This window comes from Leptonotus elevatus, chromosome 2 (genome assembly GCF_054856555.1).
Source record: "Leptonotus elevatus isolate MCC_2025b chromosome 2, RoL_Lele_1.0, whole genome shotgun sequence".
In the NCBI taxonomy this organism is placed as follows: domain Eukaryota; kingdom Metazoa; phylum Chordata; class Actinopteri; order Syngnathiformes; family Syngnathidae; genus Leptonotus; species Leptonotus elevatus.
In genome coordinates, this window is record NC_141240.1 from 12,253,965 (window position 1) to 12,268,039 (window position 14,075).

A 14,075-nucleotide genomic window follows, 5' to 3' on the forward strand; every position below is an offset into this window, starting at 1 on the left:
CTGTTTGAGTTGGATACGAAAGTCAACAAAAAGGGTGATCATTGACCACAAGCAGCATCTTGAAAATTCAATTTTGGTGTCCCATTTTTTAAGTATAGTTTGAAATATATGTATATAACTACAAAAAAAAATCTGCATGCTTCATGTTGTTTTTTAAAAAAAAAAAATTGCAACATTCAAAAGAAATGCATACATTTTATTTAATGTTCAATATGGGCAGTGTGTGGAATTACACAATTTCCTTTGTGCCTTGATAAGTTTTTTTTTGTCCAAATCTGCCTTTTAGTTCCATTTTCATGCACATTGCATACTCTTGTTTGGGTAGTGACACACACAAAACAGTATTTTAATTGCTAGTAAACGCCATTCTACGTAAAATATTAAACTTGTCAAAATGTTGCAAAAAATTTGACATTTAAAAATGAGACATCATGCGCTATTGTTTTATTTATTTTTCCTAAGACATTCGTTCTGCTACAAAACTGCATTTTAGGCTAAGCCATGTGCATTTGTGCTGTGAGACTACTTTTATTCTGACGTACTTTCATTTTCAGCTGTTTGTAGTGCAAATGATGAACTAAAAGTGTATATTTTCTGACTTGATACAAACATCTTTGTGCTCAACATTCACTACATGAAAAAGACACGCTCCAGCAATTATTTAGACCACGGCTTTATTTTGGAACACATTCCAGACATTTAACTTAACCCATATAAACACATTCCACTGTCTAGAATGTTTACTCCTCTCCTTCTTCGCCGTCACCATCAACAGAGTCAACTCCAACCTCCTCATAATCCTTCTCCAGAGCAGCCATGTCTTCTCTGGCCTCCGAAAACTCGCCCTCCTCCATGCCCTCGCCCACGTACCAGTGAACAAAGGCACGCTTGGCGTACATCAGATCAAACTTGTGGTCGAGCCGAGCCCAGGCCTCTGCAACCGCAGTGGTGTTGCTCAACATGCACACGGCCCTCTGCACCTTGGCCAGGTCTCCACCAGGAACCACAGTGGGTGGCTGGAAGTTAATGCCCACCTTGAAACCAGTGGGGCACCAATCCACAAACTGGATGGAGCGCTTGGTTTTGATGGTGGCAATGGCAGCATTGACGTCTTTGGGAACCACATCACCACGGTACAAAAGGCAGCACGCCATGTATTTGCCGTGACGTGGGTCGCACTTCACCATCTGATTGGCCGGCTCGAAGCAGGCGTTGGTGATTTCGGACACCGACAGCTGCTCGTGATACGCCTTCTCGGCCGAAATGACCGGGGCGTAGGTCGCCAGGGGAAAGTGGATGCGAGGATAGGGCACCAAATTGGTCTGGAATTCCGTCAGATCGACATTGAGGGCACCATCGAAACGAAGGGAAGCGGTGATGGAGGAAACAATCTGACTGATCAGCCTGTTCAGGTTGGTATAAGATGGGCGCTCGATGTCCAGGTTCCTTCGGCAAATATCGTAAATGGCCTCATTATCAACCATGAAGGCACAGTCGGAGTGCTCAAGCGTGGTGTGGGTGGTCAGGATTGAGTTATAGGGCTCCACCACAGCGGTAGACACCTGGGGAGCCGGATAGATGGAGAACTCCAACTTGGACTTTTTGCCGTAGTCTACAGACAGACGCTCCATTAGGAGGGATGTAAAACCAGAGCCAGTACCACCTCCAAAGCTGTGGAAGACCAGGAAGCCCTGGAGACCGGTGCACTGGTCGGCCTGGACTCACAAAAAGGAGACATTTTTTTAAAATTACAACTACAATGGCAACCAGTTGTGTAAGTATTTTCCAATGCCAAAGAATTAGAAAAAAAAACTGTTGATTGATGCTCAGTTTGTTTCTACTATTAATTAAATTATCGCAAATTCAAATGGAGGGAAAAGCCATTCATTCTTTATGGCCGCGCAAAATGTTTTGAAAAAAAACCTATCTACACTATTGTACCTAATAGAAACAGAATGAAAAGAATTCAATATTGCATCACAATTTCCTGTTTTAATGCCATTCACATTATCCTCTTTCTGGTGTGTACTTTGGCCACAAGGGGGCAGTACACCCCATTCTTAAATAACGAGTTTCACAAGAGAGACTCAGTAAACTGACCATTGCGCTCAAATATCCAGGGCCTAAAGGGTTGCAATTAGCCCGTTTTAGTTGTTGCATTGATAGTATTAAATTAGCAAATTTTCAGATGTTTTGTGGTTTTGGTTAACATAATGTGTAATTGTCTTATTTTTATGTTTAAACTTCTTACTAGGAATTGCAATTAGCAGGCACTTGGCATTGTTTTGAAGAAAAGCTTGTGTTCAAGATCTGCTGTTTATTGTTTATAAGTAAGCTGTCACTTTTTTGCTCAAAAAACAAGAACAAATTGGCAGAGCAGTGGCTCATCTTGAAAAAGTAATCTTTCATTTTGACTGATGTTATAGCCAGACCAATCAAGTTATACCAATTTGCGGATCCTGTCCAACACCAGGTCAATTATCTCCTTGCCAATAGTGTAGTGTCCACGGGCATAGTTATTTGCAGCATCCTCTTTGCCAGTGATCAGCTGCTCAGGGTGGTACAATTGGCGGTAGGACCCAGAGCGCACCTCATCTAAGAATATATTTAAAAAGCTGAGTGGGACTTTACACTACACAGCAGGTAACAGCCACGAGCTAGACTGTGTATGAGGATGAGTTACCGATGACAGTGGGCTCCAGGTCCACAAAAACAGCCCTGGGGACGTGTTTCCCAGCTCCAGTCTCACTGAAAAAGGTGTTAAAGGAATCATCCCCACCACCAATTGTCTTGTCACTGGGCATCTGTCCGTCCGGCTGGATGCCATGTTCCAGGCAGTACAGTTCCCAGCAGGCATTGGCAATCTGGACTCCGGCCTGACCAACGTGGATGGAAATGCACTCGCGCTGTGGAAAGAGAATAGATTTTAAGTTTCACCATTAGAAACAGTCAATTAGATCCCTTCAATTGTGTGTCAGATTTTTTTTCCCAATCACAACATCCTTTAATGCAGTGATTGCACAAATTATTTTGATCTTTTCCTGCCACACTGTCCAATTTTAGACGAGGCATGTTGCAGTACACTCTTGCTTGCCAGAAAGCCACATTTCCCAATGATGCTCCGTTACCTGAAATCGGCTTTACTCACCAAAATGGACACGTGCGTGTAAAACTACACTGCAGAGAGAAAGTGTGGTGAAATTTTCATTCTCGGAAGGGATGCCCTGATGAAATAAACACTTTCCCGCCTCAAGAGACGAAAATACAGAAAATTGCTTCAATTGTCAACCATTAAAGCAAAGGCCCAATTATTTGTCCTCCATCTTCATTAACACTAAGACTGATTTCACACACACAAAAAGAGCCTACCATGTTGTAGAAGTTGAAAGTTGATTTAAAAACTAGTGCTTCGTTTGAAGGTGCCCGCGTTTCCGCTGTCTCGGTGGTCTCCAAGTGAACAGGGCGATTACGTCACGAAATCTCCGCCCCAGGTTCGGCAGTAAAAAATATTATTTTTAACTCAACTTTGAGGAATAACAGCCCAAACAAACGAACGAGAGTTCACGTACTTTTGAATACTGTAATGAGAAAAACAGTCTAAAAAATACAAACGAATCAAACTGATCCTTAAACTTCACTGATAACTCAGCAATGAAATGCAGGTAAATATACACAAATGTGTACAATAAGTTGTCCGTATAATGGTTTGATTTGATACACTCATTAGGGGCGAAATTGGAAGTCATGTCGAAATCAACACGAATAAAACACGTGTGCGAAGTCTAGAGTGAAGCAAACCTTTTATACAAAGTTGCGGGAGGGGTCAAATGTTTTCATATTCAGAGCTCGCAGAGCTTGAGCAAGAGTTAGACGTTGAGTCATGTTCACAGCCCTGGTAAATCGTCCTCGTCTGTTTTCAACAGCTGCACGCTCATTTTCGCCACCACTTCGTCTGACACCTGATAGCACGTCAGAGAGTCGAGGTTCGAGCCGAACCGGGTCCGCCGAACCCCGAACCCCTAACAGGAAATGCTCCGGGAAACATTTCAACGTGCCGCCCAGCGCCGAGTTTGTTGCGAGGGTCACCGGGATCCCCACAATGGCGAAGCTGCCTTTCCAGGACACGGCGGACGGTCTCGATGCAGCCTTCATTGGGGTGCCGATTGACACGGGAACTTCCAACCGACCCGGAGCAAGGTGCTGTCCCAGGCCTTATTTGGTCATTTGGGCCGCGTTCGGTTTTATACGAATGCATTTATTTGTACATATCTTGGCACTGCATTGTGCATATGAGCTGCAGAATGTGTATGTTAAAGTGCAACGTTATCATTTATTTATTTATATAATATGCTCTATTTTTAGTGGTTGAATGTTATGATTGATTAATTTCTGACTGCCTCGAATTTGGCTATAATTATTTATTTATTTTAATCTGCACCCTGGACTATGAGTCACAGGGTGCATAAGCCACATCAAGACAGAGAAACATTCATACTCACATTCACAATAATAATGAGTGGGAACTAAACCAATGCTTCCTGCACGGAAGACTGGCAAATGTACCACTACATCAACAGTAACCCGGGTTTACAACACTATTGAAATTCTTCTTTCCTGTACAAAATGGTCAGTTGTCCAGAGCTCACCAAAATTGAAGCTTTCAATTGAAAGTTAATGAGATTCCTGTTCACCATCTCAGGTTTGGTCCAAGGCAAATCCGAGTGGAATCAGCCTTGTTGAGGGCCTATAACAGCGGTACCAGAGCTGCTCCTTTTGAGTCTCTTGTGGTGGCTGACATTGGGGATGTCAATGTGAACGTGTATGACCTGAAGGACACATGCAGACGTATCAGGGAAACCTATAGAAAGGTGCTGTCCTCTGGCTGCATCCCTTTGACAATGGGTGAGTGTCCTTGGTGGATCAGATAAATTACACCTTTTTCCCCCCACCAGCTGTCCTTCAAAAAAATCTGACTAAAAAGGTTCTAGAATCTAAGGCTGCTCGATTATGTAAAATAGAAATGATTGAAATCACGATTAAGAAGATAATTTTTTTGGTACGAAACAATAAAATGTTTGAACGTAAAAAATATTAAGAAAAAAATAATAGTTTGAAACACTATAATTATGCAAGTTTCTTTTGGTCCAAACAAGATTGATTAAATTAAATGTAAAAAAAAAATAAAGGTATAAATATATACATTTAATCAACTCTCAATTAGTATTAGGGATATTTTATTTTTGTTCACGATTATGCCAAGTTTGTAATTGTGGAGCGTAATAATTGAAATTGTAATTGGATTTTGAATAATTGCACGGCTACTAGAATCACACAATGGGGAGGCAGAGGCTGGGAAGAGCCGAGCTCATATCAAAGTGTCGGCTGTTGTAATGTCAGAATCCGAATTGTATCTATTTCTTCTAAAAAGATGCTTCAACCTCTTTATTTCCACTGCAGTTGGAAGTTTCATTTCAAAATAGGCGTGGAACAAATATAATTACACCTTGCTCATTTAAAACAACCACATAGGTCACATAGACCTTAGATGGTGTTAGGCATATATGTATAGCACATTTCATTCACAGGGCAACTCAATGTGCCTTACACAAGGAAAGACAACACATATCAGCATAAACAAACACAGCAGTAAACATTCTAGCTAGCAGAGAAAACAAAAGTAGCTTACAAAATGTACTAAAAGTAGATTGGCAATGTTAGAACATTAGACAGCAAACTTTAAAAACATTTAGAGTAAAGAGGTTTTCTAAGTCACACACCCACACCCACACACACTGTATAAGATGTGTCAAGATGGTAAGGTAAATTTTACGTGATTGTTCCTGTGCTAATACACCCTAAAGGTTTGACAAAAACTAGATGAGTATTGTGTGTGATTCATTGAGCACTGACAAATCACAATAAGAAGCTTTGAAGTAATTTTGAGATAAACAATAGTTTAGGGCCTAGCACAGACCCTTGGAGAAACCAACCCCATAAGTGATCTGCCAATACTGATATAAACTGTTCTCATAGTTCCTATTTTTTTGTGGAAGATGGATTGGAAATTTTGACGAATAGCGCGCTGAAACGAATGACATAATCATTTGACCTTTGAACTTTAAAAAGACTAGGGTTTCTGCTGTGTAGAACACAGTGTACCAGTTGACCAAACAGCATTTTTGTTTTTTTCATGTCCAGGTGGAGATCACACAATTACTTATCCTATTCTGCAAGCTGTTTGTGAGAAGTAAGTATATTGTAGCAAGGAAGCTGCAATTATTTTTTTCATTCACAATATATGTTTTCATTATCCTCTGTTAATTTCCACACAAAAAAAAAATCTTGTGTAGTACAGTGAAACCTCTAAAGTTGAACACCCTTAAGGTCATACAATTTAAAACTTGAAAGTCGCACAAGTGCAAAAGCTCTGTCATACAGAGACACATATTCCTAAATCCTCTACAAGGATTAAAGAAGAATGTGAGGTAGGGGGGAAATACCATATTATTCAGAATATAGCTAAATCACTTTTTTTTTCATAGTTTGTCTGGTTCAGCCATTTATACTCAAGTGGACTTGTATATCGCTGGCGTCAGATGAAATCCTCTTACTTCCGAAAGCATCGCTTTTCAGAAGACTTACTGCGTCTTCATCTTTTTTTTGCCAGTTGGTGAATAGCTTTGGTGCATCACCACTGGTGGCCCGAAGGTGGCGGTAAACGCACCAAACATTGCACACTGAGCGTAGGTGTCTAGGACTAGGAAACGAGTCTGAGATCTACTATTGTAAAATAAATTCCTCCCAAAAAATGTGGTTTAATATTCTGGATTAATTTGTAGTCTGAAAAATATTGTATCAGTATAAGGAGATTCCATTCAAAGCTTTAAAACTCTGCCATCAGAAATAATTACTTCAGAAATAATTCATTGCTATTGATGGTTATAAACGTCAAAAAATAATTTTAACTATTTCTATTAGTTTAACATTTTTTTCCACTTTTGTTAACAAGAGTATGAAAACCTAGAATTTTTTTATTGTTTTATTATTTATGACTTCACTAGTTAACTCACGATTAATCACACATTTTATATCTGTTCTAAATGTACAATATTTTTTTTCTAGGTTTTCATACTCTTGTTAACAAAAGTGGAAAAAAATGTTAAACTAATAGAAATAGTTTAATTAAATTTTTGACGTTTATAGCCGTCAATGGCAGTGAATGAGTTAAGAGTCGTTTCCTATTCACTATTAAATGTGTGGCTTGGTTTTGCACTTGAGGATAAAAATGACAATTGTTTGTATATTAATGTTAATATTAGTAAAGTGTTGGGATGACAACAGAAAAAAAGGATCCTCAAATAAATTGTTTGACTTGAGAAGTTTTTCCATATGGAGTCATGATTGTACCTTGTGCAAACACCAGATATGGACCCGTTGGGCTCATCCATGTGGACGCTCATTCTGACACCAGTGATGTGGTCTTGGGGGAAAAGATTGGCCATGGGACCCCGTTCCGGCGATGCGTAGAGGAAGGCCTGCTGGACTGCAAGCGAGTGGTGCAGATCGGCTTGAGAGGTTCCGGCTACTCTCCAGATTCATACGAGTGGAGCCGGGCGCAGGTTCGCTGATAGATGTTGTTTATCTTGTAATTAGCAACAATAATACCACAATGGTGCCTTGAGGTTCCCTTTTTTCTGTTTTTTAAGATATGAGCTCCCATTCGCCAGATTTTTTTTTCTTTGACTTTGGCTTTGGGAAAATAAATAAATTGCTAGATGGTGGCAGTGGACTTCATGAACTCTACATGAAGGAGCAGTTTGTGGCGTTTCTTCTGAAATTATTTTTTCCCACTGAAGTTCAAGTTTACTTTCAAACCCAGCGGGCGTAAAAACAAATAGAACAATTGTTGAACGGTGTCATGTTTCTTCCTCAAAGTGTGACGTTCTCAAAACTATATCGACCGATATGATTCCTTCCAGGCCAGTACTGATTATTAGTAGCCTTGATAAAGAACAGAATCAACTAATATGAGATTACGATCCAAAGAGGGGTTCATGCCCAATGAATAGGGCTCTTGTACCAATGTGAAACAATGAACTGAAAGTTATATTTTGAGAAAATAATGAAATGGTGTATTTTTTTCAGGGATTTCGGGTGGTTCAAGTAGAAGAATGCTGGTTCAAATCTCTGGCACCTCTAATGGATGAGGTCAGGAGTCAAATGGGAAGTGGCTCCGTATACCTGAGTTTCGACATTGATGCTCTTGACCCAGGCTTTGCCCCTGGAACAGGGACACCCGAGATTACTGGGCTCACTCCAATTCAGGTACACGTGGTTTTCGTCATTAACTGAGCTTAACATATAGCAGTGCAACACAAATCTATTTGTCATGTCTTGAACATTAAGGGAGTTGAGATTATCCGAGGCTGCCGTGGACTGAGCCTTGTGGGATGCGATCTGGTTGAGGTGTCTCCACCCTACGACACAACGGGTACTTGACTTATTTTTATTTTCTTTCAAATTGCCCGACAACGTCACAACCACTGTAATCGTGTTTTTTCTTTCACAGGAAACACTGCCCTGACAGGTGCCAACCTCCTCTTTGAAATGTTGTGTGTCCTCCCAAATATTAAATACTACTGATCTTAGACAAGCCAATGTGTTATCCTTCTGACGCAGAATAAATATTCCTATTTTTAACATGAATGCTAATGAGTACACAATTACAATATTTTTGTATGGTGTATTCCGGTTGTGGTGAGAATCTGCAGTTGAAAAAACAAAAATGAATGTGAACATGCATTTATTTATGCCATAAAATTTATTTCTGGAGTAACTTTGCAAACGCATTTTGTGCCGTGTTCCTTAATTTTCTTGAAAGGCATTTACAGTACTTTTAAGGAACACAGATGATGTGATGACAACTGTGTATTTGTTAATATCTTCACGTTTTTGCTTATAAGTGGGAGGTGAGGAAGAGTCAAATATGCCATTTCCTAATTCTCCAAACAGGGTGTATTGGTTTGATTTGGGGCCATAATAATGGGTTTGGTTTGCTTAAAGGTTTTTTCCCCATGCTGCATGAATGACGCAACTTTTCCATAACTGCTAACTAGCTGGAAGTGCTGAGTCAAAGACCTTCATATTTTAAGACTGCAAAAATGTGACACCTCGTGCTGTGATCTGTTGCTGATAGGTGTATTCGAGGCTAGTTTTGATGAGCGTGTAAGTGCATCTCATTTCTATTTATATCCAGGCCTCAGCCTTTAATTGGCAGCAGCTGTTGTGACAAATCTGCTGGGTACAGTTGCTCTTCACACTGACTGCTACAGACACAATGATTGGATTCATTCAGCTCTCTATATTTGCTTGGCATAGCCCATATGTTTGCAAACTCTGGCGGCACCGTTAAAGTGTAATTATTTTTAATCTCATGAAAGAGGCACTGAACTCTCACAGCTAGGACTCTTTCCAATTGTGGAGTATGTATTTTTTTGTTCTTCCACTAGAGGTCGCTTTATGATCAAGCTTTCATTTAATGCGAAGTGGTTGTGTGAAAATACACAAAAAGGCACAGGTTGGGTATATTCTTCATGTATGTTGTAATTTTCTGATCCTGTTTCATTAAACACTGTGTGAATTATTTGCATAATGTCATAAATCCTCTTTTAATGCTCAATTGGTATATACAGTAGGCCTATACCTTATATGGAAGCAATAATCCCATGAAGGTTTGTGGCCTAGTGCTGACACGATAACCAAAAACCATGAGTAATTGACTTTTGATCCCCCACCCCCTCATTTTTGTTTTTATATTTCCCAACATCATCAGGCCCACAGTAGTATCAAATACACAGTACACCACAAATTAGGATCGCAAAGCTGTTTCATATAACTCATTTGACAATAAAAGAGAAATTGCTTACCAATAATTTAGAAATTCTAACATACCAGGTACTGCTCCAGGATTTTTTCCTTCCGGGGACTAAAGGCGGGATTGACCAATACACCAGGGGAATGAGAAAATAACTTAGACATATATTTTAGAATACCAAATATAATTTTACTACGGCTACACAGATCACTGATGGGGCTACTCAGGCACCTGGAAAAAAACATTTTACACTACTGATTAAATTATTTACAATTTATTAAAGTAGACTTGCAATTGAATATTAATTAGATTTTTAGTATTATGCCACGGACATCTGACTTCCGGGTTTTACACATCAGCGCCGTTTCCGGCCACTGCTGGCTACGTTCCAACACTTGCACCCCCACCCATGCGCCCCCCCAACCGCGCTCCCGCTCATCGACAGGAGGGCGTCTCGGCTATCTGGAATGCTTCGGACACTGAGACAGACACTGCACACTCGCAGACTCGTACACGTCGACGGGAACGTGCAACCGAGGGGCACAAAGGCGGAAGCGCAAGTACTGGGACAGCCCGCTTGTCGCAAACTGGAAACGGAAACAAAGTTGATGGGTGAAAACCTGGAAGTTGGAAGTCCCGCTTCCTCCGTGGCATATAGTCCATTATGTTATGGTTGCAAATCAAAGCTAATGTTAAGAGTTTTTCTCAAGAGCAGTCTTGTCATGTAGCACAGTTGAAATACTTTGCTACTGTACATAATTGAATTTTCATATCTGTACTTTGTTATATTTATTTCTGGCAATTTCCCAAATAAAATGCATTGTAGTCCGGTACATTTCTCCGAGCCATCTTCGTTACTCATTAGTATAGGCTAGACGATAAAATCAGAAGGAATTGTTTGTTGAAGTGCACAAAGCAGAAGATAGTCCTGCCTGCATTGACTTCTACACCAAAAATAACTGGATGTGCGGATGGAGCCTGGATTGTTTGCCAGCTTGGGTTTTCTGCTGTCAATCAACAGGCCAGTCAGATCATCTTTTTGGCACATGCCCCTTGCCTCTTTTTCTCTTAGCGCAACAGTTATGGAGTTTATTCTAAAGCATTGTGAGTGTATTAAAGGTGAAGTCACCCCAAAAATCTAGTAGTCTAAACAGTGGTGTACTCCAGGGTATATGCGGGCCCACTTCTTTTTCAGTCAGCATTGAGTATACCCACTCCTATATCCCCCCCTTATGTACACCGTTCAACCATAGTCTACCCTCCTTTGCCTCTAATTGGCTGGTACCCCCTGCCTACACTGATTAGATTGGCTAAAGTTTGGCTGATGAGCCAATCGGAGGCAGAGTAGGGCGGGTCATGTTGGGGAAAACAATCCTTCAAATGCTCACCTGAGCCACAATGGCCACCCAGAAATTTAGCTCAGGTGAACTGATTTGCTTTCGTACACGGGATACTTGACCATGACGTGGGTTCAATCCCCGGGGTGGACGCTGCCGGTTACACACTAACTACATGCTCTAGTTAAGTTTTATAGTAGATATAGGCTGGTCACCGTTTCTAAAAAAGGATGTTTTACTGGACTACTTTTTAAAAAATTGTGAAAATTGAGAGTATGTATATCCACTTCTCCAGGGACCACTACACCACTAGTCTAAAATGGAAAATTTGTTAACTCTTTAGCAACAAAATCCATCCATATTTATCCATCTCGGTGCGGCCATTTTGCCACTAGCTGCCGGCTGAAAATGACATCACAGTTGCTCAGGGCCACTGATCTGAATAGATGATAGCTGATAGGTCAAGACTTTTGAAGCCGCGAGGCCGCTATATTACTCCTCCCAAGACACGTTTCTCGGCATACGATCCTGTACATTTACAGCATTGAAATTGGAGAACATTTAAGAGTACTTAGTAGAAACAGCATGGTTTATGATATTTTAAATTTGTTAAACATAAACAAGAGGACTTCAGACATTTTACAACTTGCCTTAAATACATGTATAAATTATATGCTTAATGATGTTTCCAGGAGGAAACTTGTATATTTTTTTAATTAAAGAATTATAACTGTAATTCAACAAAAGATGCCTCTGCCAAATCTAATATTGGGGTCTTACTGAGCGATAAAAGAAAAAGGGGGTCTTCAAAGCAGCACATACCGCACACTTGTTAATTACTTTTTTTACTTGTTAAAAAATAGTGACCACCCCGCCACAAACCCCCGCCCCCCAGCCCCCGAGCTACGAGCTCTATATGTCTAATCTGTACGTATACCATATCGTTTATACAGTAGTCTGCTCTCCAAATGGGAGGCGCAAGATGGCCGCCCTGTCGCTTCAACGGCTTGCACGGACGTGTATGGGCTATCCAGTCATATATTCAGATCAGTGCTCAGGGCTCAGGTAATGACCAATTATGGCACACCTGTCATTTTCATTTTCAGTCAATGGCGGATTGGCGGCCCCCTGAGATGGATAAAAACGGGTGGATTTTGCTGCTCAACTCATAGGCCACAAATGCAACATTAATCAGAATAATACTGTGTTTAGGCATATCATTGTAAAGAAAATGTTTGGGTTGACTTACCCTTTAAAGTCAGTAGGCTATTTTTTTTATTGCACTTGTTAGTGCTGTAATGTTCTGTTTGTGTAGTATTTTCTTTCCTAAAATTACGTGACACGTGCAGTCTGCACATTAGATCTACCACTTCTGCGTAGTGCAGCAGATGACAGCCAAAACTACTAAAGTGGTGGTCTCTGTGATGATAACGAGGATGTTACACACATGTGGCCGTAATTATAGGAATGGTTTTCATTAATTTGGTTGAAAGGCTCTTACTACAGGATCAAGTGCCTCTTATGCCGACCTAAAGTGGAAAAATTGTTTGCGTTCAGAACTCCCCACAGCTCTTTTACTGCAGTACATCACTTGAAATAAACCAAATTAATTTAAATGAAAAAACAATTACGCAACAAAATGTTGAAGTTAGCACGTTCACCTCACATCTCAGAAGTCGTGGGTCCCAGTCTGGGCTACGGCTTTCCTGTATGGAGTTCGCGTGTTCTGAAGCAGACCACCACCTCAGAGTTGTTGCTATAGAGATTTCTGCACGACCAGGTTTGGAGGAGAACCCGCTTCGGACGGGGTCTTCTTGCAGTGCTTCATTAAAAGGACCCTGGCGTTATTGTTAACATATTGTGTCAATTGTTGCCCACTCGGGATCCAATGCAACCTCGTCATTCTGGAAGGGGAATTCCCACATCTGCGGCCCCTTCTCAAGGTTTCTTATTTTTCCCTTGGTGGTTTAAAAAAAAAAAGTTTTTCCTTGCCCTCTTGTGATTAAGATCGAGGGATGTCATTAATATTCGTCAACTGTGTGGGTGTGAAGCCCTTTGAGACTCTTTTGTGATTAAGGGATATATAAATAAATTTGACCTGACTTGACTTCTCCCTGTGCCTGTGTGGGTTTTCTCCTGGTACTCCGGTTTCATCCCCCATTCTAAAAACATGAACGTTAGGTTAACTGAAGACTATAGTCTGTAGGTGTGACAGATGGTTTGTTTATATGTGACCTGCAACTGGCTGAGGTCCAGTTCAGGGTGTACCCCACCTCTCTCCAAAAGTCAGATGGGATAGGCTTGTCAGATTAAGTCTCTTTAAATAGATAGGTGACTTGAGCTAGGTCATTGTGTTGCTGTGACCTTTGCCCTGGCTCTACATCTTCCTATCTATTCGCACCCTTGCACACTTACCAGTTGAAACCATTTAAGACCATGGAGTCACACATTGTTATATGGCCTGGGCAGGGCAGGGCCGCCCTCCACAAAAGGGCGATGGCCAATACAATATGAGTTGAAACCATTTTGAATAGATTAGACCTTCTTCAACATCTGCATCCATTAAATAGTTCAACTGAGAATATTCAGTGCTCTGGTAGTTATTGTTAGTATGATATTGTGAGCATTAAAGGTAAAACGACTGGTGAAAGTTTCCTATGAACTTTTCAGTTGGTGGCGTGACCCGGATTCAAACTGGGGTTACTGCGGCCACATCACATCACATACGATCACAGCCATCACACCCACTGAGGATAAGTAGTACAGGGAAGAGCTGGATGGGAATGGTAAAGGTTTGATTAGCGCATTTGCCTCACAGTTTGGAGGTTTGGGATTTGAATACAGGCTGTAGCCTTCCTGTGTAT

General features: G+C 40.8%; 2 protein-coding genes across 3 annotated transcripts; one reads left to right on the forward strand and one right to left on the reverse strand.

The window, feature by feature from the left end:
• Positions 1-740: 740 nt before the first annotated feature.
• Positions 741-4,885, reverse strand: LOC147178449 (tubulin alpha chain-like). 2 transcript variants are annotated; one of them, XM_086067762.1, is made up of 4 exons: positions 4,647-4,885; positions 2,684-2,906; positions 2,447-2,595; positions 741-1,715 (listed from the first exon to the last, which is right to left on the reverse strand). In XM_086067762.1, the coding sequence occupies exons 1-4, from the start codon at positions 4,692-4,694 to the stop codon at positions 741-743; spliced, it is 1,395 nt and encodes a 464-aa protein (XP_085923888.1). In that variant the 5' UTR covers positions 4,695-4,885. The 2 variants fall into 2 exon arrangements, with proteins under 2 accessions (XP_085923888.1, XP_085923889.1); XM_086067763.1 differs by lacking the exon at positions 4,647-4,885 and adding an exon at positions 3,370-3,715.
• Positions 3,829-9,643, forward strand: agmat (agmatinase (putative)). The gene is made up of 7 exons (XM_086067764.1): positions 3,829-4,197; positions 4,700-4,902; positions 6,199-6,247; positions 7,424-7,619; positions 8,146-8,325; positions 8,407-8,491; positions 8,570-9,643. Exons 1-7 carry the CDS (start codon positions 3,881-3,883, stop codon positions 8,641-8,643), a joined length of 1,104 nt encoding a protein of 367 aa, XP_085923890.1. The 5' UTR covers positions 3,829-3,880; the 3' UTR covers positions 8,644-9,643.
• The last annotated feature ends 4,432 nt before the right edge of the window (positions 9,644-14,075 follow it).